Source organism: Mytilus galloprovincialis, chromosome 9 (genome assembly GCF_965363235.1).
Source record: "Mytilus galloprovincialis chromosome 9, xbMytGall1.hap1.1, whole genome shotgun sequence".
In the NCBI taxonomy this organism is placed as follows: Eukaryota; Metazoa; Mollusca; class Bivalvia; order Mytilida; family Mytilidae; genus Mytilus; species Mytilus galloprovincialis.
Window position 1 is genome coordinate 86,528,257 of NC_134846.1, and position 25,411 is coordinate 86,553,667.

The 25,411-nt window shown below is 31.8% G+C and overlaps 1 protein-coding gene across 1 annotated transcript in view; it reads right to left on the reverse strand.

The window, feature by feature from the left end:
• LOC143046237 (substance-P receptor-like) overlaps positions 1–25,411 on the reverse strand; it is a 50,061-nt gene that overhangs the window by 10,427 nt on the left and 14,223 nt on the right. The window contains exon 2 of the mRNA XM_076219286.1: positions 6,270–6,709. Coding sequence (XP_076075401.1) covers positions 6,270–6,709 — 440 coding nt within the window. The remainder of the gene's footprint in view (positions 1–6,269; positions 6,710–25,411) is intronic.

A 25,411-nucleotide genomic window follows, 5' to 3' on the forward strand; every position in this document is an offset into this window, starting at 1 on the left:
CCGATTCTAGCTTGCATTATTTCAATGTCTGATTTTACCTCTAACTTCACCTCATCTATCTTGTCTTTTAATTTATTGTCAATGATTTCAGATATTTTCTCTGATAACTTTTGAGAAACCCTCTCCTCAAAATTTGTCTCTAGTTCATCAATTCTTCTTTCAAGTTTTTGACTAACATTATTTAAATTCGATGATAACTGAAGTAACAGTGTTTCTATTCTGTTTGTAGGGGCGTTATCGTGAGGTGCACTCGACATGTTGTTACTATCGCATTGTTTAGATTTCTTATGTTCGTTGTTTTGTGATTGTGTTCCCCTTGAACTGTGATTGTTTTCATCAGATAATTGTCTTTTTCTCATTGATTGGGGTCTCAAATGTTCAGTACTTACAGTATGTTCATACAACAGCTGATCATTAGCATGTCCTATATATTGACTTCCACCATTTACATCACACATTGAATAATGAACATATTGTGCCATATTATCTTGCATTTCAGAATTTTGTCCACACTGGTATCTGTATATATATAACCGATACTTTTAAAGTTCTAGTTCACACAAATTTCGTTTACTTTGCTCCGTGTTTTCAGTATAAACAAACTTATTTTCTATGAGCTGAAATTAAGGCGACCATATACAATGTCCAATGATGTGGTTGTCATCAACTATAGGTCACCGTATGACCTTCAATAATGAGCAAAACAAATAATATATCTATATAAAAGGCAACTACAAAACAAAATGTGAATCAATTTAAACGTTAATATAAAAATGCCCAGCAGAACAGCTAACCAAAAACAAATATGACAGACATAAGCGAAAAACAACCACTGAAGTACACCCTCCAAAAGATACAGGGTTAAAATTGAGAAAGGAAATGGGGAATGTGTCAAAGAGAGAACAACCCGACAAGAGAGCAGACAACAGCCGAAGGCCACTATGGGTCTTCAATACAGCGAGAAACTCCCACACCCGAAAGCGTCCTTCAGCTGGCCCCTAAACAAATATGTATACTAGTTCAGTGATAATGGACATCTTACTAAACTCCGAATTATACACAAGAAACTAAAATTAGAAATCATACAAGACTAACAAAAGCCGGAGGCTCCAGACTTGAGACAGGCTCAACAATGCTGGCGGGTTTAAACATGTTTTGTGGGGATCTCAACCCTCCCCTATACCTCTAGCAAATGTAGAAAAACAAACGCACACTAGTACGCACAGTACAACTCGGTTTAAGAGAAGTCCGAGACCGATGTCAAAAAAGGTAACAAAAGAAAATAAACAAAATAAGTTTATGAGCGCTTAATATTTCAATTTGGAAAGAGCGGTATAAAATAATGACAATAAGTTGCTAAACTCAACTCTGATACTATTCTTTGCCTAGCATTGTTCGCATTAATTTCAAGTTTGGATGGTATTAGCATTGATCGACTGGAGCTATTCGAAATTTTAAAGCGTGGTCAGTGATCAAACTTGTTTATTCTTATCTAGCTTACACATGATGTTGATAAACTCGTAATTCTGCCTTTTATTCTACTTGAATGTATTTGTCACTGTGGGTTGCTAGAAAATATCTACATGCAGGCCTCGGACCACAATTAACTCCCTTTGTTCACGATCTAGAAATATAGTTCCCAATTATTATATGGGGTATTTCGTCCTAAGTAATCCGTCTACTGTTTACTTTCAGATATTTACGATTTAATTGGTCCTATCAGTCGTTTAAAAAAGTTAAACATGTGCAAAAAAGAAGTTGTTAAAAGTGAAAGTAGTGATTTAGCCAAAATAAAAGTAGGGTAGAAATTAGCTTTCGTCATTTATTCTGGATTCAAATCCTACCATTGGCATGTTAATAGGGCTCTCAAAAGAAAAAGCACTAATGGGTTGTCCTGGGACAAGCGTATTTTCTTAGAACAATAATGGTCATTAAGCAGTTAGATTAATGCATTGTAGCCAAGGGTAAGAATAATTGTATTTTGAGGCCTTCATGGAATTATCCAATTTTGAGTTTTGGTGTTGTTTAATGACATAAAACGACAGCGCATAATAATAGCTATTGTCTTTTGGTGATATGTTATGTGAAGCCCATGGATGTATTTCAGTTTTGCCAAAAGCAATTGATACTTAATATTTGCATTTATGCAAGATTTTCAAAGGTCGTCAAACGCTGTTAGATTTTTATTGTTTGCAGAAAATGCTATGGGCACTTATACAAGGGAAATGACATTTGATACTAATTTGTTGTAAATTGGTAATATGTAATTTTTCTTTTTATTGGTTTTTTTCTCTTTCCGTTTGTGTCTTGAATTATATATAATTAAGCAGTGCATTTGGTCCACCTGACAAATATGACATTTTGTCATTAATTTACTTTATTTTTGTAAAGGGTCAGCCAGTTTGTTCTGATTTTAAGGAAAGTGAGAAAAATTTTAAAATTGGATGAATGGTGCGGAATCTGTTTAAATGTTTATCTATTTTTTTATTTTTTTTTCTATATTTTTATTTTTGTAGTTTATAAATGCGTTCGTTATACTAAAACCACTCATAAAAAAAGTCGTATTACTATAGTCGATCATTCTCTGACCGGCAGTAGGTAATTTGCATATACAATTTTCAGCTATCGCTGGAAACAGTTTATACGACCAATATGTATCTGTTTATTTGAAAATGGTTTGTCTCATAATATTATTGATACAAAAATTCCACAAACGACCGTATCTATAATATATTGTTGCTTAACGCTGCTTCGTTTTGGACTCTGTTGGAGATGGTCTGGTTGGCAATCATACCACATCGCCCTATTTATACATATAAACATAGATATTTCATCTTAATGTTTATTAGTTTGTCTTTCAATGACCGAATGGATATCATTGATAAAATATATTTCCCTAATCATTCATTTCTAGACAGCAGTTCAAAGACCTGATTTCCAACCATCATAGTAATGAACAGTCTTTGATATTTGATTTCACTGTTAGACATTTATAAAATCTTTTATTTTAATTCTGATTTAGACAGAATTCTTACAAGGAAAATGGTTGATTTTTTTTTCAAGATAACATCACTCTCCGTGCATGGACTCAATATAGAATGATTAAACTCGTTCTCCATTTATAGAAATACTAATGGAATTCATCAAAGACTGAATTATATCAACACTTTTCCGGCTTTCACCCTCCAGTGTACTTTTTGTGGACATTTTGTAAACTGATCAATTACCTGTCAGAAATGTCTTCATCAGTAATTAAAATACTCCCTAATCCTACATATCATTCAAATTCTACTACAATCATTCACAGTATCGATAGTATTATCTAATATCCTTCATAACTTTTTTAAGATGATAAAAATTGTATTTCGTTCCGTGTAGTCACAAATTGTGGAATGGTCAGTAGGTAGAACTCTTCTAGTACTTATATATAAAATAAGATTTGAAAACAACATTTATCAGGGGACGATAACAAATGTGAATACATCGCGCCTCATATATTCATGGACACCTTTACATATGATAAACAAATTCCATAGCTTTCTGTATCATTAATCAAATCTTGTTTCAAAGCATCCTTATTTATGCAACAATACCCTACCATTAAACATTGAACAAATGAAACCATCATAAACCTTAGTTCTGAATCGAAGATTCTTTTTATTATCAAACATAAGTCGTGATGCGACCTGTTTATTTGATCTCCCGTGTGCATGAATGAAATCGACACTACAAATGTTTCGAGGTCACTATGTACAATACAATACGAAATGTCTACCCTCTAGGGGCCTGTTTTTGCGATCTTATATATCTATATTTCATTGTGGTCATCTGATATTAGATAATTTTACGGATTGTATCCAATTCATATGTTTTACAAAATGACTTATTGGGGACTCTCATACTGCATTAAGCATGCAAAGCAAGTGAAAATAACGCATCCGATCTCGTTCATTTTAGAGTTCAATTCCCTGCCATTTGTTTGTTGCCTTTTCTCTTCGTAGTTAATGTATGAGATTTGAACTTCGATAAACTTCTTTTGCGTTTATTCATGTAAAGAATCCTGTAATCGATGCCAATAATAAAGTCTCTAAACTTTATCTAGGACATAATCCATATAATAAGAACTTAAGCTAAATATATAAGATAGCTGTTTTTGTGTACTAATGATATTAAAATAAAAAAAGACAGAATTGTAGAGCTGCATTGAAAAGCCGTTGGTGACCTTTTGCTGTTATCTTCTCTTTGGTCGGTTTGTTGTCTCTTAGAAATATTCCCCATTTCCATTTTCAATTTTAATACTAGTTATCCCTGTTATATAGTGTAGATTTAAATCGTTTTTCCTTATATCCATGTATGTGTAGATCTCCTTGCGTCTAAAAGGATCTGTTCAGATAAGTATTTGTCATCTTATCAGGTAGAATTTATGGTACTATTATAAGTCGGGATGTTGATAATAAAAAAAAACTTTAATCGACACGTTTGTCTGGGGTTTAACTTAACCTAAAAAGATATAAAAAAAACTTATAAAACCCCTTACTGATGTGCCTGTCCAACCTCTTTAGTTGTTGTTTTTCGTCACATCTCAATGTTTTCAATATTTTACTGTTGTCATAATCAAGTGACGATAGTATATCTCTAATATTCTTAGTTAAATTGATTCATTCTTGGACCGATTCCTACTTTGATATTTCGTATAAAGACACCTCTTTGTTGAAAATATGGTCTCTAGATGTCTTTTGGGGTCTGTGTCATAGGTCTGCTGTCTAGATTTCGTACAATAAATGTATACACAACACTTCCTTGGTTTGGTTTTTATATTTTCGCAGTTAAATTATTGATGTCCTTTTAAATACGCAAAGTCATGATAACTTATGAACATTCTTTCTGATAACAACTTAAAGTCGTCCTTGGATGAATGTCAGATTTTAATCTGTGTACAAACTTATCAGAAAATATTTGCTTCTTTACAAATCTATCACAGTATTAGAGTTAACAATGGTCTTCCAATCTAAATTCTCTAAATGGTATGGAGAATCAATCCAATTCAAACTTCATTATATATGTACTGAACAGACGTAATCCAATTGGATGTAATCACACGAATACCAAAAATTGTTATCACTAACAAGATATTATGTTTGGCAAATTATTCTGTAACGATACTGTCTTCCGAAGGGTAACAAGGGAAATCTCCAATCTTTCACCTAAGATCATTGTAGTAGTTTTTGCTTTAACTACTATCTAACATAAATTCAAATATGTGTGGCCGACAATTGCTATTTTTTGCAAATACCATAGAAGATATCCATACAATAAAACATGAACAATCATGCAATCAAATAAGCGAATATCAACCGATACAAATGATAGTACTGTCATACAATTTTCTTAGAATTATATTTTACTTTAAAAAAATTGAAATAAAAAAAAAATATAACTTAATCTCAAAAGATATGTATCTTTAGAACTTTGCTTTTTACCATTGAAATTACGATTACTTCAATTATAACGTTGGTAACAAATGCCGTACCAAATAATAAGCTAGGAACCTTTCTTTTCTTTTTTTAACTTTATTCACTTCTTAAAAATAACAATAAACTCATAATGTAAACCAGGCTTATAATAGTGTATGCCGGACGCGCATGTCGTCTAGCAACAGAATAAAACATCATCAGTGCGGTCGAAAAGTCCAAATGACCAAAAAAAAAAGTAAGAAAAGTTTAATCGAACACAGTTAATGTATTTAAATATTAGAATAAAAAGATAAAGTATCAACACGACGAACCTCACAAGTGGAGCAGAAACTCCTAACAAATTAGAAACTTTTAACTAGGGTTTGTGCGCTCCAATCTGTTGCTGTCTGCGAACTGTTTTTATTTTATTTTTCGTCTTTATTCTTTTGGTCTTGCTTTGTTTACTTTCGACTTTTTTTACTTGTTGTTACTTAAACATATATGATGAAATATATTAAGATAATTCTACTGATAAGTTTTTTTCTTATATTGTTAAATGTTTTCATTTAGTCGTCTTCAAGATCATGTCGAAAATTTAACAAACATCTAGTCTGGTTTTCAGATATATAATGGAATTCATTACCAAAAGTAATGATGATGGTTAGCTGTTATGCATTATTGTTTAACAAATACACAATTTTCGAATTTACCCATATCTGCCGATATGAGAAAACCAATAAATCCATTAGCCATTAAAATATTTTTAACAAGATGTTATTTTCGTTATTCTTTAGGCTTCATTAGTTTTGTACTAACCTTTTTTCTCGTTCGAGATTGAGCTTCCATTCTCCTATCGACCTTTTCACCGGGTATAGTACTAGACCAGAGTTTGATTATAATTACTGAGTACGCCAATGTCATTATCAACATTGGGAAGAAGTAGAGTATAACAGATACTGACACATAATAGGCTGTCCTAGATGGCATTGATGACATTGTCATATTTCCTATATTTTCTGTCATGGTTGGCCAAACATCGTCGCACCATTGTTCTGTGTGGTTGGACCAAACTCGAACTTTAAGCTGTCTTGTTATAAGTGTTGGAGATGCAATCCCAGCCGAACATATCCAAATGAATATCAATGATGTTTTCGCTCGCCTTGTCGTCATATGGGCTCTCAATGCAAACACGATGCCAAAAAATCGGTCATAAGCAATCAATGTAAGGGAGAGAACACTAGCAACCAACGACAAAACTGTAAATACAAAACATACTTCAATTAATCATTATCTACCTGAATTTCACGAGAGCAAATATTGATAAGTTTGAGAATTTTACAATAGTGATTTGAACTTGTACAACAAAAAATATATTTTCGAGAAACAGGTATTTAACACATTTATTCATTTCTGAAGCAAACAAGAAAGGTAAAAAATAAATTATTATGTGAATCTGATTTCATGTTTTTCTTATATACTTTCAATAAACATATTCAGTCTATAAATCAATTCCTATCACTCTACACATACAATGTAAAGAATTCTCTGCCAATGACCGCTCTTACGTCATTTGGTGATTTATGGTAGTTGTCAGTTGACTCATTAAAAGGCATACCATATTTTATTTTGATGTATCCGGCATATTTGTAAAACAAACAATTAAGTTAATAAATTCAGTCTGTTTACAAACCTAGAAATATCGTAAAAAAAAGAAACAGTTGAAGAGCTATATGAGCAAAAAGGAACCAAAAATAATGGCAAAATTCGTTTATGGTCAAGTTTCCCTTCCGAAACTAATTGTTTTATTCCCTTATATTACTTAGTGTTTATTATTCTATTCTTTTATAGACAACGGTATGTTTGTTACTCTACCATTTGCTAAACTTTCTTTTCCAAACTCCCAATATCCGTACCCTACTTTTCGTGTTGAAATCGATCGATTGCTGTGTATCAATACGTGAACGATTTACTGTTATTTTTCTGTCAGTAACTACCCAGGGCCTGACTTACTTTTAATGATATATAACGTGCTGCTCTGATTTGCATAAAAATTCCTTTCATCTTAATATAAGATATCAGAGGAAACCACTCAATCATAATGCTGACAACTGATAAGGAGCCTTTTAATCTACTAAGTAAAAGTCCGCATTCAAAAATACGTAACTATTCCGTCAATAATCAATTGTTACTTTTTAGGATTTTATTATCGATACTACCTATGTCATTTATCTGTGGCACAAACGTCATGTTACTCTGTTATAGTTATTGACAAAAATAAGTGTCCACATGAGAAAATGTTCGGCAAATCTGCGGACACAAAATGTTGATCACTATTATCAATGTAACTCGACGCCGTTGTATGTAATTACACTTGAGAAAGATGGACATTACAAATGAAGTGTAAAGTGATATGTTTTGTTTGATTACAAATGTAACAGGTTTGCTGACAACAAGAACTATATATCTAAATATTCAAAGCAGTACTAATGATTTGATGTGTGATTGACTATTATTTGATCATTGTCGCTTATTTCTAGTATTTGAATACGAGAAAACATTGTAACAAATTATTTAAGGTGGTATGGGAGTCTAAAATAAAAACAAGAGGCTCTCAAGAGCCTGAATCGCTCACCTTAATTCTTTTGGTTAAATCTCTCATCAATGATTATTTTGGCTTTTCAATTTATTTAAATGTTTTTTGGATCGTCCTATTTTCTTCAAAAGTCAAAAAAATAATTATTTTCTCCTATGTTCTATTTTAGCCATAGGAGCTATGTTTCTTGACATACAAGGAAATAACATATAAAATTTATACTAGATACTCTGAAACTCATTTAGCCTAAGTTTGGCTGAAATTGATACAGCAGTTTCAAAGGAGAAGATTTTTTAAAGTAAGTCAACATGATGAACAAATTGTGAAAAAAGTCTTTAAAGGGCAATAACTCCTTAAGGGGTCAATTGATAATTTTGGTCAAATTGACTTAATTGAAGATCTTACTTTGCTCTAAATGCTTTGGTTTTTGAGTTATAAGCCAAAAACTGCATTTGACCCCTATGTTCTATTTTTAGCAATGGCGACCATGTTTGTTGATAGATCATAACTTCGGATACAATTTACAAACTAAATACCCTAGGGAACATTCAGTTAAAGTTTGGAAGTATTTGGCCCAGTAGTTTCAGAGGAGAAGATTTTTGTAAAAGATTACTAAGATTTACGAAAAATGGTTAAAAATTGACTATAAAGGGCTATAACTCCTAAAGGGGTCAACTGACCATTTCCGTCATGTTGACTTATTTGTAAATCTTACTTTGCTGAACATTATTGCTGTTTACAGTTTATCTCTATCTATAATAATATTCAAGATAATAACCAAAAACAGCAAAATTTCTTTAAAATTACCAATTCAGGGGCAGTAACCCAACAACAGGTTGTCTGATTCATCTGAAAATTTCAGGGCAGATAGATCTTGACCTGATAAACAATATTATCCCATGTCAGATTGCTCTAAATGCTTTGGTTTTTAAGTTATAAGCCAAAAACTGCATTTGACCCCTATGTTCTATTTTTATCAATGGCGACCATGTTTGTTGATAGATCATAACTTCGGATACAATTTATAAATAAGATACCCTAAGAAACATTCAGTTAAAGTTTGAAAGTATTTGGCCCAGTAGTTTCAGAGGAGAAGATTCTTGAAATAGTTTACGACGACAGACGACGGACGACAGACGACGGACGACGACGGACGCCAAGTGATGGCATAAGCTCACTTGTCCCTTCGGGACAGGTGAGCTAATGATAGAATTTGTTCATACTTTGCCAAAACGTTGATACATGTTGAAAAATATAATAAAAATGATAGGTCACCGCGCATTTTCTCAAGCTACAGGACGGGACAAAATGACACATTTTGTATGGATTATACAGGAAAAAACACCATTTTGTGATTAGAAACTAAACAAAATGATAGAATTGTTAAATACTTCAGGAAAAGATAGCTTTCAGACACTGCTTTGAAAATATCAAAAGAAAAGATAGGGTCACCTTAAGTTTTTTCCGGCTAAAATACAAAATAGCAAAATTCCATACAGAACCCTTCAGAAAATGCACTTTTTTAGAGTTACCTCCCCATAAAATGCCAATTTAAAAAAAAATAAAAACAACCAAAAATAATTAACATTTGCAAAAATATCAATATTTAGAAGTTATATTCTTATAAATTGGTACTTTTAAATGAAAATGTACATTAAACATCTGCATTCCTGCATCAAATTTTGCTAACTTGATGGAAAATCTGGACCTTTGATTCTCTGTTTTTTACAATCCAAGATGAAGGAAGACACCCATACCACCTTAAATTTAGTATAAGAAATAATTATATGTAAATGCACAGCAAGAAATCAGAACAATTTAAGGTAAATTGAACTATCTTTTTATTAATCATTATTAAAAAAACATCCAACATGATAAGAGTCGCACGTGTTGCAAGATCTGCTTCTCTTCCCCAGCACGTGACATCATCCCCTATTTTGGTGGGATTCGTGTTGCTCATTCTATAGGGTGTATTTCGTCTTTTCGTGGTTATTTTTATGGTTTTGTCGTTTTCATTAATTTTTATTGTCCCTTTGGTATTTTCTTCCCTTTTCATAAGACTTGCCCGAGATAGTTAACTCATATGACGGTCCACGTGACTTTGGACCTTTTGTTTTAATTATTTATCTGAGCTGCAAATTGAAAATATAAATTATTTCAAATTTGTGGACAATTCAGTTTTGGATGTAGAAATAACGTGATAGTGTCTTTAAATGCTTCCTTTTGATGATAATCACAACATATGTTGTGTAATGCTAAAGAAAAACATTTTTTCTGAAATGGGAAAGATGAATGAAATCATCAAGTTTTCAAAATGATTTGGCATAAACATTAGAAAGCAGGTAATATAAAAATTCATTTAAGCTGAGAGTTTAGCATCCAAGGTTAACGTTGTTCCCTATATGCGGAATAAAGGCAACAGTAGTATACCGCTGTTCAAAACTCTATTGACAAAAAACAAAATCGGGGTAACAAATTAAAACTGAAACGCATTAAATATAAGAGGAGAACAACGACACATTATTAAAATGTAACACACATAGAAACGGACTAAGCATTAGACAAAATCCGACAAATATAACAAAAATCATCAACTAATTTTTCTTTCATTCTTATTTCTATTTTGAATATGCTTTTTACGACTTTTCGTCATTTTAAACAACAGTTTGCTACAATTACGCTTTCGATTTGTCTACTTAAAAGCCCGAAAATTATACAGAGTAGTCAAATGTACACGATCAGAAGGCAAAACAAATTTACAATTCACTTATATGCGGATATATTGTTGATTCGACATAGGAATTTGCATATTTGCAATTTTATTGTATAATCTTATTGTATTCTAATGCCACATCGTTTGTAAGGTTTATTTTGATTGGATAACTCACTAATGTTCATGGCATCAATTCACAATTGATGCTATGAAAATGTATGCGCATGCATAGACGACGTACGACTGATTTCAAATTATGTTTTAGCGGTTTTTTTTTTCTTTCAGTTTCATCATAATGAAAATAACAATATTGTATTTAAAGCTCCGACGGCATCAATTGGTGTCTTGATGGTCCAAAAGCCCACACTGAAAAACCAGTAAAAGGTAAAACAGTACCATGTTATCCATGAAAAGTAACATTTTACTGTGTTTTTCTAGTTCGGGAACTTTATACATGCAGTTATTGTGCCATGGTAAAACTTGTTTGTTGCTTGTCTTTCGTTTTTTGCTTTGTGCTTTGTCTATATGCCTTTTTATGTTTCTTCGTTACATATATTACGTGGCTCTGTACTTATACATCTCGCCATTGTGTTATTGTATTGTGGCAAATTTATGTCATTTTGAGTTTCTTTGTTACACATTTGTTTGTTTTTGTCGTGGTTAAGATTATAGACATGTTGACTGCTGTATAGTATTTTACAATTTTACCATTTATGTCTGTTTGTTTTGTTCACGCATCGTTGTAATTTGATGCGACTGACATACAAGGGAGAGGTTTAGCTAGCTATAAAACCAGGTTCAATCCACCATTTCCTACGTAAGAAAATGCATGTACAAAGTCAGGAATATGATAGTTGTTATCGATTAGTTTGCTTTGTTTGAGCTTATGATTTTCTAATTTGATTAGGGACTTTCCGTTTTGAATTCAAACTAAACTGCAGTATTTTTTTTATTTTATTTTTTGTCATGGTTTTATTCATAAAATTGTTTTCAAATATAAATAAAGGTATATGTGAGATAAATGTCAATGTTACAACACTCAATGACACATAACCATTTAAATTGAAGTTTACATAAGGATTAAAACAATGGTAAGATGTCTTTATTATATATAAAGGCAACAGTAGTATACCGCTGTTCAAAACTCATAAATCTATGGACAAAAACAAAATCGGAGTAACAAACCAAAACTGAGGGAAACGCTTTTAAATATAAGAGGAGAACAACGACACAACATTTAAAAGTAACACACACAGAAATGGACTAAGCATTAGACAAAATCCGATGAGAATAACAAATATAACATCAAAACCAAATACATGAATTTGGGATAGAAAAGTACCGTGACACGTCTTATAATAATGTGAATTCACACTAAAATATAAGAGAAAACAAACGACACAACGGAAACACAACGTAAAAATGTTACACACACATAAACGAACTATGATATAACAATGGCCATTTTCCTGACTTGGTACAGGACATTTTTAAAGAAAAAAATGGTGGGTTTAACCTGGTTTTGTGGCATGCCAAACCTCGCACTTTAATGTCAATGTTAAGTATAACATTAAAATGACAACATAATATTACAGGACTACAATACAAATAAATAGGAGAACGTATTAAGTAAAGAAACACATGAATAATACATAACAAAAGGCATCAGGTTTAAAATTCAATACGCCAAAAACGCGCCTCTTCCACACAAGACTTACCAGTGACGCCCAGATATAAAAGTTCGAAAGTAAAAAAAAAATACAAAATTGTACAGCACTGAGGATCAAAAATTGAAAAAGGTTGTGCCAAATACGGCTAGGGTTTTCTGCTTGTGATAAGAACATCCTTATTATTTAGAACAATTTATGCTATTGCAAACAGTAAATTTAATCAAATGAATATAAAAGATATACATGATAAAACTGAAATCTTAACTAATTACAGAAAACAAAACCCGAATACATAATACAAAGACCACTAAATACAGAAAATAGACACAACCGACATAGTCCAGGCCTAACGCAAAAAGTCATAAAGATGACGTCACATACGAAGTGGTGAAAAGGCAAAAATTACGTCACATTTGAAAAACAATATATCAAAAATAAGATAGAATTAGGATTGATTTAAGATTATAATAGAACTAAATACTGATATTACATTTAAATATAATGCACATTGCAATACTTATTAATAGCAATTAACTATATTATATATATGTCCGGTTTGTTTTGAATCTACTTTCAAACGTAAAACACCGTTCAGGTTACGTTGAACAAAATCAAATCTAATAAATGAAGACTGTGATTAATTTTCTTTACCATAACACATGAATATAATAAAAAAAAGATGTGTCCAAATTTGACAAAATCCGATGAGAATTACAAATATAACATCAAACTAAATACATAAATTTGGGATAGATAAGTACCATGACCGTATCAGATTATCTGAATAGCCCCGAATCAAGGAAAGTGACAATCAAAGATCTGCCAACAATACCACGTTTGTTACAAGAATGTTATCGTTCTGTTTAAAAACATAAAATCCAATGATCTAAACAAGGTAACACTGCATTATAAGACGCAATCACATCTGATAGGAAGTTTAAAGAAATCTATAGAACAAATAACTCTTCAGTTTTTGTACTTTCTAGGAGTCAATACGAACCAGTCATACATAATGCATGGAACAAATGACATGTAATGTTGTTAACCGTCGCTACAGTCAATATTGAATGCTGTTCGACTAATTTATTATCTAAAATTTGTATCATCACATATAGATAACAAAAAAGTTTAGTTTTCTATCGTGTGCTGTACAAGATGATTTATTTATTAGTTTTAATAAAATACTTTTAAAAAATGAAATTTTCTATTTGTGAACAGATATTAATCTTATGATTTTGAAGTAAACGTGTGTAAATTGACAACATTGAAATGAAGATAGAGAACTTTACCAGACTCAAAACACATCCATAAACAATATTTGCAATGGGGATAATACAAGACTACAATCATTCTTGTTCATCAGTAAATCAAAAGTTCAGGTCAAAATTATCACTGTCGGTTATCCGTTTTGATGTCGGTGATATGATCGGGTTAAAGTTATTAACGCCGGGTTAACGTATTTGACGTCAAAAAGCCGTGATATGCAATTTTATGAAGAGCCGAATAAAGTGATTCAGACAGTTGGATCATCGATAATATCCAATTTATGTCAGCTTAATGTCAAATATTTTAATAATGTCCTTGAAATGTAAAGGGTTGTAAGAAGTTAATATGACTGAATGTATTAGGATCATATTACAATGGCTTTTCTATGTACTTCTCCGAGATTCAGGAAAACATAAAAATTCATCTATTATGTTTTATTAATATAAGTCCGCTTAATGCTCTCATTGGATTTTATTGTCATTATTTTGTCGCTTAAACGGAAAGAAATGGCGAAATTTAATCACGTAAATCACCTTTTTCCTCTTTTAATTGTATTTTTGATTTTGAAATGATTTCATAAACCATCATTACACCGGATGTTCGCTAACACTCCTCAATGAATAACATTTTAGGTAACAAAGCCTTCTGTATCATATGGAAAATTATGGAAATAAAAGAGAATTATTATATATAGAACATCACTATATAATGTAACAAATCAAACAGAATATAAGAGGTATGATATTGAAATAAGAGAAACGTTTAATGAACAAGCATATTCTAATTATATTCTTCCACATTTTGTCGTTATAGTCTGCAGTGATTCGAAGTCTTTTTGAATTTTTTGTTTTTTCGTCCTTACATTTTTTTTTCATTCTGGCACGATTTCATCCAGATAACGATTCATTTTTTGTTTGAATTAACAGTGCAAACTATAAATATTTTATCCGGATACAACAAAACAAAATGAGTCATGAAAATAACGAAACCTTGGCAATATTTTGGTCATTTTTAGAAGCTATAAGTCAAACAAGGAATGAATTACTAAATTATTCTATTAAATTGTTCTGTATCGAAAGAAATATTGATAAAAATACTGAACTAATAAAGTCCTTAGTCAAATGACAAAATTAAAAGCTCAAACACATCAAACAAATGGATAACAACTGTCATATTCCTAACTAAGTACAGTCATTTTCTTACGTTGAAAAAGGTGGATTAAAGGTGGATTAAACCTGGTTTAATAGCTAGCTAACCTCTCACTTGTATGACAGTCGCATAAAATGTGTGAACAAAATGAATAGACATAATAGGTTTAAATGTTAACAATAGGGATACAGCAGTCAACATTTTTTTATTATATTAATCAATATAAAAACAAAGAAATATATAAACAAACATTCGAACATTTACAATTTACATTTTTCAATTAAGATATATATCAATATGTTATATAAGCATAGTATGTGAAGGTTGTAATAATTAATTCTTATCGCGTGTTCATGTATTCGATACAATTGAGAAACTAACGGCCTGATCCATAACAAACAAAATTTCGAAAACCAAAAATGACAGAATGGAACCAACGACAACCAATGAACTACAGGCTCAATGATATAGACAGGCGCATAAATAGTGTGACGGAGTTAAACACGTTTGTGAATGCTCAACTCTCCCCTAAACAAGGTCAGTGTTGAAACAGCATTATTTAAGAGCATACTGTACAAAAACGTTGCAATTGGATTAATTCAAAAGATATGCGCGAGACACAATATATATATATAACATAAAAACAACAAACACAAAGCACCGAAATAAGAATACTTGAGATTTCAGTTTAGAATCAATTACAACTAATAAATAAATCAGTTTTTTTTTCACAAACGTCCTAAACAGTCTGAGAAACGAATGACCTTGTGCAATGCCAAAATATAAGTAAACAGTATCAACAGCATAACTCGTCATATATATACAGATAAACCGGGTTTTAAATCCTCATAATACTGTAAAATTGTAATTTGAATAAGACGTCAGATAGCTTCCCTCTTGCTTCCGACAGAAAACGTTAACTAAATCCTTTTCTGCTTACACTTGAACATCGCAACTTAACATTTGTTTAGATTGTAACAACGATGCAAATTGCTCACGGTAATAAAAAAATACAGAAAACACTACATTACTTGCTTTAATTTAGATGTTGGATCATTTGTGCTGCGGGATAATTCTCTCTAAGACCAATGCTGAGAGAGGATAAATCAATTTCCGTAGAATGACCTTTGCATCACGACATTGATTTTGTATTTTCCACATTATTGAAGAAGGAAAACATAGTACTTTGATGCATCAAATCCGAAAGTGACATTTTTGATTTGGTGTTAAAGAATTTTAATTTAAAACTCACAAGGAATATTGCAATCAAATTAATTTTGCTATGAACTTTCTAGTTGTTTTCTTAGAACGATGATAACAAACGTCTTACTCTAGAATCAAATAAGACTATATTATTGTCTTTTTTACATGCCCTATTGATTTCAGATTAAATATTTTAAACTTTCTAGTTGTTTTCTTAGAACGATGATAATGAACGTCCTACTCCAGAATCAAATAAGACTATATTATTGTCTTTTTTACATGTCCTATTGATTTCAGTTTAAATATTTTAAACTTTCTAGTTGTTTTCTTAGAACGATGATAATGAACGTCCTACTCCAGAATCAAATAAGACTATATTATTGTCATTTTTACATGTCCTATTGATTTCAGTTTAAATATTTTAAACTTTCTAGTTGTTTTCTTAGAACGACGAAAACGAACGTCCTACTCCAGAATCTAATACGACTATATTATTGTCTTTTTTACATGTCCTATTGATTTCAGATTAAATATTTTGAATTGATGATAAGTGAAGAAAAACTAATTTCATTGTAAATTATGACAACTTTATCTATTTCAATTTGTCAAGGTCAAAATTAATTGTCATGAAAGATTAAAGCCTTCTAACTTGTTACAATTGATAAATCGATAAAAAATTTATAATGACGTTTATGTTTATACTTTATTAATGATCGCAACTAAAGATATTAAGGGTTTAACATAATTTCTTGCAATTATACCATGAAATAGTGATTAAACTAACATAATTTTCTGTTTGTTAAAGTCCATTATACATTTCTATGCTAATTAAACTGTTGAATTTGCTCAATAACAGAGATTTCTATTTCAGATAGAAATAAAAGCTTTACTGTGTCTGGCAATAATAAAGGGAGAACAGTTATTTACTGTGTCTGGCAATAATAAAGAGAGAACGGTTACCAATTAGGACACTCAAAGCTTTTCTGTGTCTGGCAATAATAAAGAGAGAACGGTTACCAATGAGGACACTCAAAGCTTTTCTGTGTCTGGCAATGATAAAGAGAGAACGGTTACCAATGAGGACACTCAAAGCTTTTCTGTGTCTGGCAATAATAAAGAGAGAACGGTTACCAATGAGGACACTGAAAGCTTTTCTGTGTCTATCAATAATAAAGAGAGAACGGTTACCAATGAGGACACTGAAAGCTTTTCTGTGTCTATCAATAATAAAGAGAGAACGGTTACCAATGAGGACACTCAAAGCTTTTCTGTGTCTGGTAATAATAAAGAGAGAACGGTTACCAATGACGACACTCAAAGCTTTTCTGTGTCTGGCAATAATAAAGAGAGAACGGTTACCAATGAGGACACTCAAAGCTTTTCTGTGTCTGGTAATAATAAAGAGAGAACGGTTGCCAATGAGGACACTCAAAGCTTTTCTGTGTCTGGTAATAATAAAGAGAGAACGGTTACCAATGAGGACACTCAAAGCTTTTCTGTGTCTAGCAATAATAAAGAAAGAACGGTTACCAATTAGGACACTCAAAGCTTTTCTGTGTCTGGTAATAATAAAGAGAGAACGGTTACCAATGAGGAAACTCAAAGCTTTTCTGTGTCTAGCAATAATAAAGAGAGAACGGTTACCAATGAGGACACTCAAAGCTTTTCTGTGTCTGGTAATAATAAAGAGAGAACGGTTACCAATGAGGACACTCAAAGCTTTTCTGTGTCTGGTAATAATAAAGAAAGAACGGTTACCAATGAGGACACTCAAAGCTTTTCTGTGTCTGGTAATAATGAAGAGAGAACGGTTACCAATGAGGACACTCAAAGCTTTTCTGTGTCTAGCAATAATAAAGAAAGAACGGTTACCAATGAGGACAATCAAAGCTTTTCTGTGTCTGGTAATAATAAAGAGAGAACGGTTACCAATGAGGACACTCAAAGCTTTTCTGTGTCTAGCAATAATAAAGAGAGAACGGTTACCAATGAGGACACTCAAAGCTTTTCTGTGTCTGGCAATAATAAAGAGAGAACGGTTACCAATGAGGACACTGAAAGCTTTTCTGTGTCTATCAATAATAAAGAGAGAACGGTTACCAATGAGGACACTGAAAGCTTTTCTGTGTCTATCAATAATAAAGAGAGAACGGTTACCAATGAGGACACTCAAAGCTTTTCTGTGTCTGGTAATAATAAAGAGAGAACGGTTACCAATGACGACACTCAAAGCTTTTCTGTGTCTGGCAATAATAAAGAGAGAACGGTTACCAATGAGGACACTCAAAGCTTTTCTGTGTCTGGTAATAATAAAGAGAGAACGGTTGCCAATGAGGACACTCAAAGCTTTTCTGTGTCTGGTAATAATAAAGAGAGAACGGTTACCAATGAGGACACTCAAAGCTTTTCTGTGTCTAGCAATAATAAAGAAAGAACGGTTACCAATTAGGACACTCAAAGCTTTTCTGTGTCTGGTAATAATAAAGAGAGAACGGTTACCAATGAGGAAACTCAAAGCTTTTCTGTGTCTAGCAATAATAAAGAGAGAACGGTTACCAATGAGGACACTCAAAATTCTCAACCCAAAAAACAAAACAGACACTGGCAATAATAAAGAGAGAACGGTTACCAATGAGGACACACAAAATTTTCAACCCAAAACAAACCAGACAATGGCAATAATAAAGAGAGAACGGTTATTAATGAGGACACACAAAATTCTCAACCCAAAAGCAAGACAGACAACACCATTAGCAAAAGAAAAAAAGAAGAAAAGTAAAGCAACGGTAACAAAACACTACACAAAAAACTAACGAATGAGCAACGAGTAATTCAGCAAAAAGCGGGTTGAACTCAGACGTATCGTACGGGTAAACAGTATTTAAATCTTTCTTATTGTTTCTATAATAAGCATATATTTGTAATTAAACCTATGAATCATATGTTCACTTCTGTTTTTAATGTATGTGTTTAGAAAACATTTATTTATTGAATATTTATTTGTTTTTCAAATTAGTTCAAAATAAGAAAGATCAAACAGTCTTTGGAATAAAACAAAATGAATATATATCAAGGTAATAGAGAGGTTACAAAAATCACAATCAAGTAAAGAAAGACATCGCAATAGAAAGTAAACAACCGAAAATATAAGTTACTCTCCACAAACCCTTACCCCGGTAAACCCAACTATAACTAAAAACAACACCCTTAACCAGAAGTGTTTGAGTTTCTATTCCACTTTCAGCAGCCGTGGTGTTACCAATGACCAGTGAAATATAAGGTTGAAAAAAAGTTGCATTCGGTTGTGTGATAATAATGAAAAGAGCTCTTGGATTCCGCCATATATTACACAGCTTCTTCATGACAGTCATTAAAATATAGACGGCGTCTGTAATTCTATTAGCATAATTTAGATCTTTTGGCTGTATGTTGACCTTGAAGGCAACAACCCGCTTTTAATAAAACCACGATTGATAATATCAACTATGATATTGTATATCGGCAGGTGCTATTGCATAATGGTGCAGGAGGAAAACAGAAAATTCACCATCGGAATGTTTGTGTTTTAATGATATATTTTGTGAACAATAAGGAGATGTATTATAATTTCTAATGAACAATAATCTACACAGAGGTTCAATTTTTTTAAAAAATTAAGAATGATTGCAACTGCAAAAATCATTTTTGAAATATTTATGTTGAAATAAAAAACCTATAACACCAGCCGGAAGTCATTGTTATATATCAACTGCCTTTTTGTCAGACGAGCTGAAAGCGGCAAATATCTATTCATATGAATAAATCTTTGAAAGTATGAGACTGCATAACAATAGATCATTTATTGACTTCCGTTACTTTTTCCTGACAATGCAGTAAACAATAACATCAGAAATAACACAGACTGCATTAAACGGTATTTCCGATTAGAAATGACATTTCTATACAATTACCTCCTTCATAATATACTGTCAGGCTGGACAATTCCAAATAATCAAATAAATAGGCAAAAGATTGTGATTAGGAAAAGCTCTCGAGTTTTATTACTCGACAAAATCTCAACGTTGATCATTCTATTAACAATCCACTAATGTTAGGATCAAATGAAGATAAGTATGATTTTAATAATTTAGGTAGTATTGATTACCATACAATTTCTTGATTCCTGTTAAAGCTAGAATAGCGTAGCGTTAATCAGCTATAGCTAGAGCCGTAAATTTGTGGAAATGTGCTTGTTTAATTGATCATTTGAATCCTACGTTAATTTGTTTATCGATATCTGATGGAAGTCATTCAAACTCAGCAGTAATACCACATACTGATTGCGCAAGCTTTTTATAAAAACCAAAGTGAATTTAAAAGAACGAACACGATAAAGAAAATTAGTTTGATTTACTTCTAATCTTAATATCACATTTCAAGACATTTTATCATCAGCAACGATTCATATCATTTTAGGTATAATCAAAGGACATTTTCAACTAAAAACCAAACGAATGAAATATTCCGTACGAATCAAAAAACAAAATTATTGTTTTAGTTAAGATTTATTTTTATGAAAATACGAACTATGTTGTGTTGCGTAGAATGTAAAGAGGTACGAAGATGTGGTATGAGTTTCAATGAGACAACTCTCCATCCAGGTCACAATTTATAAAATTTAAACAATTATAGGTCAACGTAAGCATGCACACATCAAAAGTTATTAAATGTCGTATACAATTAATCTTAACTGAGACAAAACTGAACATTTTTATATTAATCAGGACAGTTGAAGGTTTTTCTTAGAACATACGGTTTAGTTTCAAGATTTTGTAATTTTTCACTGTGTGTTATTTTCGTGGTTCGTGATACAAGCATAGCAGGAGACCCTTACCATGTTGACGCATCCGGTCATGTCCCTATTGGAGTTCATGCGGCTCTATATTCTTTACCTTGTTTCTTTCCAATCGTTTAAATAAACATTCGTGATCAATTATTTTCAAATAGTTACGCCCAATTGAAATATCAATTACTCGTTTATGGAAAACTGCATTGCATTTTCTCTCAAGCCTTCGTTTCTTTTATGACAGTGTGCAACGCAGAAGAACTTTGTTATTTTATACTTATATCTTTTAGAAATCAGAATTCTAAATTGATGCAATGGCAAAGTTCCAAAACAAAGGGGAAAAAACGGTAAAAGAGTCAGATTCAGGATTTGGTGTATTTTACCTCATTATGTGGTAGTTTCTAGTTTCGTTTTAATGCTGTCTCGATGACAGATAGTCCACATTTAAGATTCCTTTATCGTGTTTGCTTATTATTTTTTATGTATTCAAAACAAAAGGAAAACATTACTTTCTTTTGTCTTAAAATTTGATAATCAAACTTGAAATTGATGACAGGTCACCAAACTTGATAATGATGACAGATCATTTTGTTGGTCTCTTTTCTAGACTGGTGGCTATACAGAACTTGGCGTATTATAAAGGCATTTGGATATTGTTGAACTCGAAATTTGAATAAGAATTTGATCAGCACTGCCAAAGACATTGCTGATATGAAGCTATGATATATAAAGCCAACAGTAGTATACCGCTGGTCGAAATTTATAAATCGATTGAGAAAAAAACTCATCCGGGTTACAAACTAAAACTGAGATAAACACATCAAATATAAGAGTACAACAACGACACAACAGAAACACCACATATGATATAACAATGGCCATTTTCCTGACTTGGTACAGGACATTTTAAGAAAAATGGTGGGTTGAACCTGGTTTTGTGGCTAGCCAAACATCCCGCTTTTGTGACAGTGGTAATTATGACATTAAAATGGCAACATTACACGACAAATTACTGCAAATTACTGTAAATTCTGAAATTATAGCGTGCATTTATTATTGCGATTTTGTCATTTTAAACTTTCTGAATTTATAGTAAATAGGAGAACGTACAGGACAGAGAAATAATAGAAGCGATAGGGACGAAAGATACCAAAGGGACAGTCAAACTCATAAATCTAAAACAAACTGACAACGCCATGACTAAAAATGAAAAAGACAAACAAACAACAGCACACATGACACAACATAGAAAACTAAAGAATAAACAACACGAACCCAACCAAAAAAACTAGGGGTGATCTCAGGTGCTCTGGAAGGGTAAGCAGATCCTGCTCCAGCTCCTGCACCGTCGTGTTGCTTATATGATAACAAATCCGGTAAATAGTCTAATTCGGTAGGTCACATTCATGTAAGGGAAGGGGATTGTAGTTACGACGTAAGGAACATATCCGATATCATTTGTGAAACGGTTATTCCATAACGGCAACCAACTCGTGATGGCGTCCGTAAAATTTACGAAGGGATGATTTCAACTTCTACATTTGGAACTCTTTGTTTAAGACCTTCCTTGTGAGCAGCAACCCTCTATCAAGAAAATCATGATAGGAAATGCAAGCACGGGAATATCGTATCAATTGGGAGATATATACACCGTATGCAGGTGCTGCTTGAATGTTGCTACTTAGAAATGGAAAGTTCACAGTTGAAAAGCTGAAATCATCTTTTTTGTCGTAAAGTTTTGTTTTCAACCAGCTATCAAAAGGTACCAGGCTTATAATCTAATACGCCAGATGTGTGTTCCGTCTACATAAGACTCGCCTGTGACGCTCAGATAAAAAAGTTTGAAAGCCAAAACAGAGCATTGAGGACCAAAAGTTCCAAAAAGTTGTGCCAAATACGGCTTTGGTTATTTGCCTGGGATTAGAGAATATGTAAAACAACCTAAACCACCACATACGTTTCATAAAAATCTGACAAGAACTGTACAAATGAGAGCATAAAGTATTTTTATCCACAACATTTTGTATGAAAATTTTTATACTCCATTGTGAAATATTGACTTTTGGCCTTTATTTTTCTAACTTATTTGTCCCTTTGGTTTCGGGTGGAGAGTTGTCGGAATTACACAACGTCTTCATATTTTTATTTTTCTCGTTTATTTTGAAAGTTTCTTTTGTTAATATTTCTGAAATTGTTCATTAAGAATTTCCGATTTACTCATGATGTTAAAGGAGAACTAAGATTTAAGATAATTTGAACGGGGTATGCATTCCGTTGAGTAAAATTATTCATTTTTCTTTATAATCATTTTTCGCTATAAATGAAGGTACATACTTGAGTAATATAATTTGTATCTTAGTAATGTCCATATCCTGTTTGTATTTTGATTTTTGTACAAAATTCGTTTATTCATTGATTAATTCACAAATGTGTGATTGTTTATTTTGTTTTAGTTTTTGTTTATTTTTTGTTTGTTTTCTATGAATAATGAACAGTTTTATGACAACATTTCAATCAATAGATGACGTGATGTTTGTTAACAGACTTGATTTCTATTATTGTAAGAACTAGCTTTTCGGCTTTCTTTCAAAACACGTTGACATTTCCATTTGTTTGAAAAACCCATATATATGAGGCTCCAATATTAATGAGTTTGAATATAATCAGAGAGGATGTTTACAGAAATTACAATTATCCAACTTAATTACTGACGACAACATTAAATAGCACTTCACTTAAGAAATGTCATTAAATCTTAAATTCAGAAAACCCATTTACTGCAGATATTACTGGCATTTAAGGAGATACAATTTGCCTCGAGAGACTTATTCATTTACAGAATCAGGTCGAGTTTATATTTTACATAAACACGTCATCAATAGACATTAGTTTAAAGAACATTTTCTAAAAGACTAAAATTGGGTGGTTTTTTCTCAAGTTTTACTGCCATTAGCAAGAATCTTTGTAATGAAAAAATAATAAATCTTTAAGATCTATTACTAAAAGTTTCAAATTAAGAGTGTTTAAAAATTTCTGTACTGTAACTAATGACTCGCTAATTGTTAGTTGGCATTTAGGATGATAGATATTTAAACAATCCCTAACTTTCTCATACACATGTGATTTTAAACGGCTTTAGATTTAATCAGTATGCTAGGCTGTTTAATTTCATGCATCAGTATCATATATCTTTTCCATGCCAACATATTTACAATAAGGTCAAATTTAATAACATAGTGCAGTATTTTTTTAATACAATTGTCATTTTCAATAAGGTTAATCTAAAGAACATAATGCAGTGTATTTTTCAAAATCAAATTGTCATATGTGTGTCAATGCAAAAACATGGAATGTTCACACGGAAATTAAATTTGATTGAGGTTATTAACGTCCAGTAGCAACTATTTTATGCACGTGTATGTCCGACAAATTTGGGTTGAAAGGACTGATGGATCAATAATTGTCCTCAAATGTCCTGTTTCTTTACCTTCATTTAGATTTTAAAAAATTAGCATTTCAATCATTTTAAGGTAAGTCAAAAGTGTAAAATATGTACATGTATCATTATTAAAAGTTTAAGAAAAAGTTTTAAATAACCGAGGTTAACTATTGCTCACAGGAACAATTGAGAGTGCGCTAACATAGATATAAATTAGTTGAGAGGGGTACCATCATTGACAAAAATTATTGACGAGCGCCACCATTTAACAAATAATTAAGAAGTACTCTCAGTTTAAGAACTATTTAAAGGGATACCACCATGATTCTTAGTAAAAGTTATAACTGAGGCCTACCATTATTTCAAAACACAGTTGGGATGTACTGTTATTTGAAAACACAATAAATGGGTGCCATCGTTAAATAGAATAATTAAAGGGAACCATGTTTGAAATAAATATTTTAGTAAAACACGCAATAAAGTAATAAGAATAAACTAAACAATACAAAATTCCAAGGATAAGACCAAAATCACACTAAACGATAGAAAACAGCTGACTTGGTTTCAGCATTGCATTATGCAAACAGAATGGTGAAATTAAACTGGTTTTATAGCTTGCTTAACCTCTCACTTGTTTGACAGTCGCAAAAATCTTTCTTGTATTAACAACTCTGTATGAGCAAACTAAACAGAATAGTTAAAAACGTAAAAAGTTAGAGTATATCAAAATTACGGGGGATGTAAAAACCCAAAATATTACCACAAATGAGCTAAACAGTAATGGTTGAAACTGTAGAATCTATCCTTCAAGACCATCATATATTATGTGTGAAGTTGATAAGTTGTTAAGTAAATAAGGAATATTAATCAGCAAGGTCTTGGTATCTTCCGATGAATTTTTTTTCTAAAAGAAAAAGGAGGAGAATTTCTTTGACACAACCCTGGTTCAACAACTTTCTGCTCATACACAAGTGGCGTTTTATAAAGTGTGAAAAAGCAGCTATAAGCTATTGAATACCGTTTGAATTTAGACATGGATATCCCATATGTAGTGAAGTTATTATAAAAGCTATCTTTTTGGTGCATCTTTCATTTTTTGG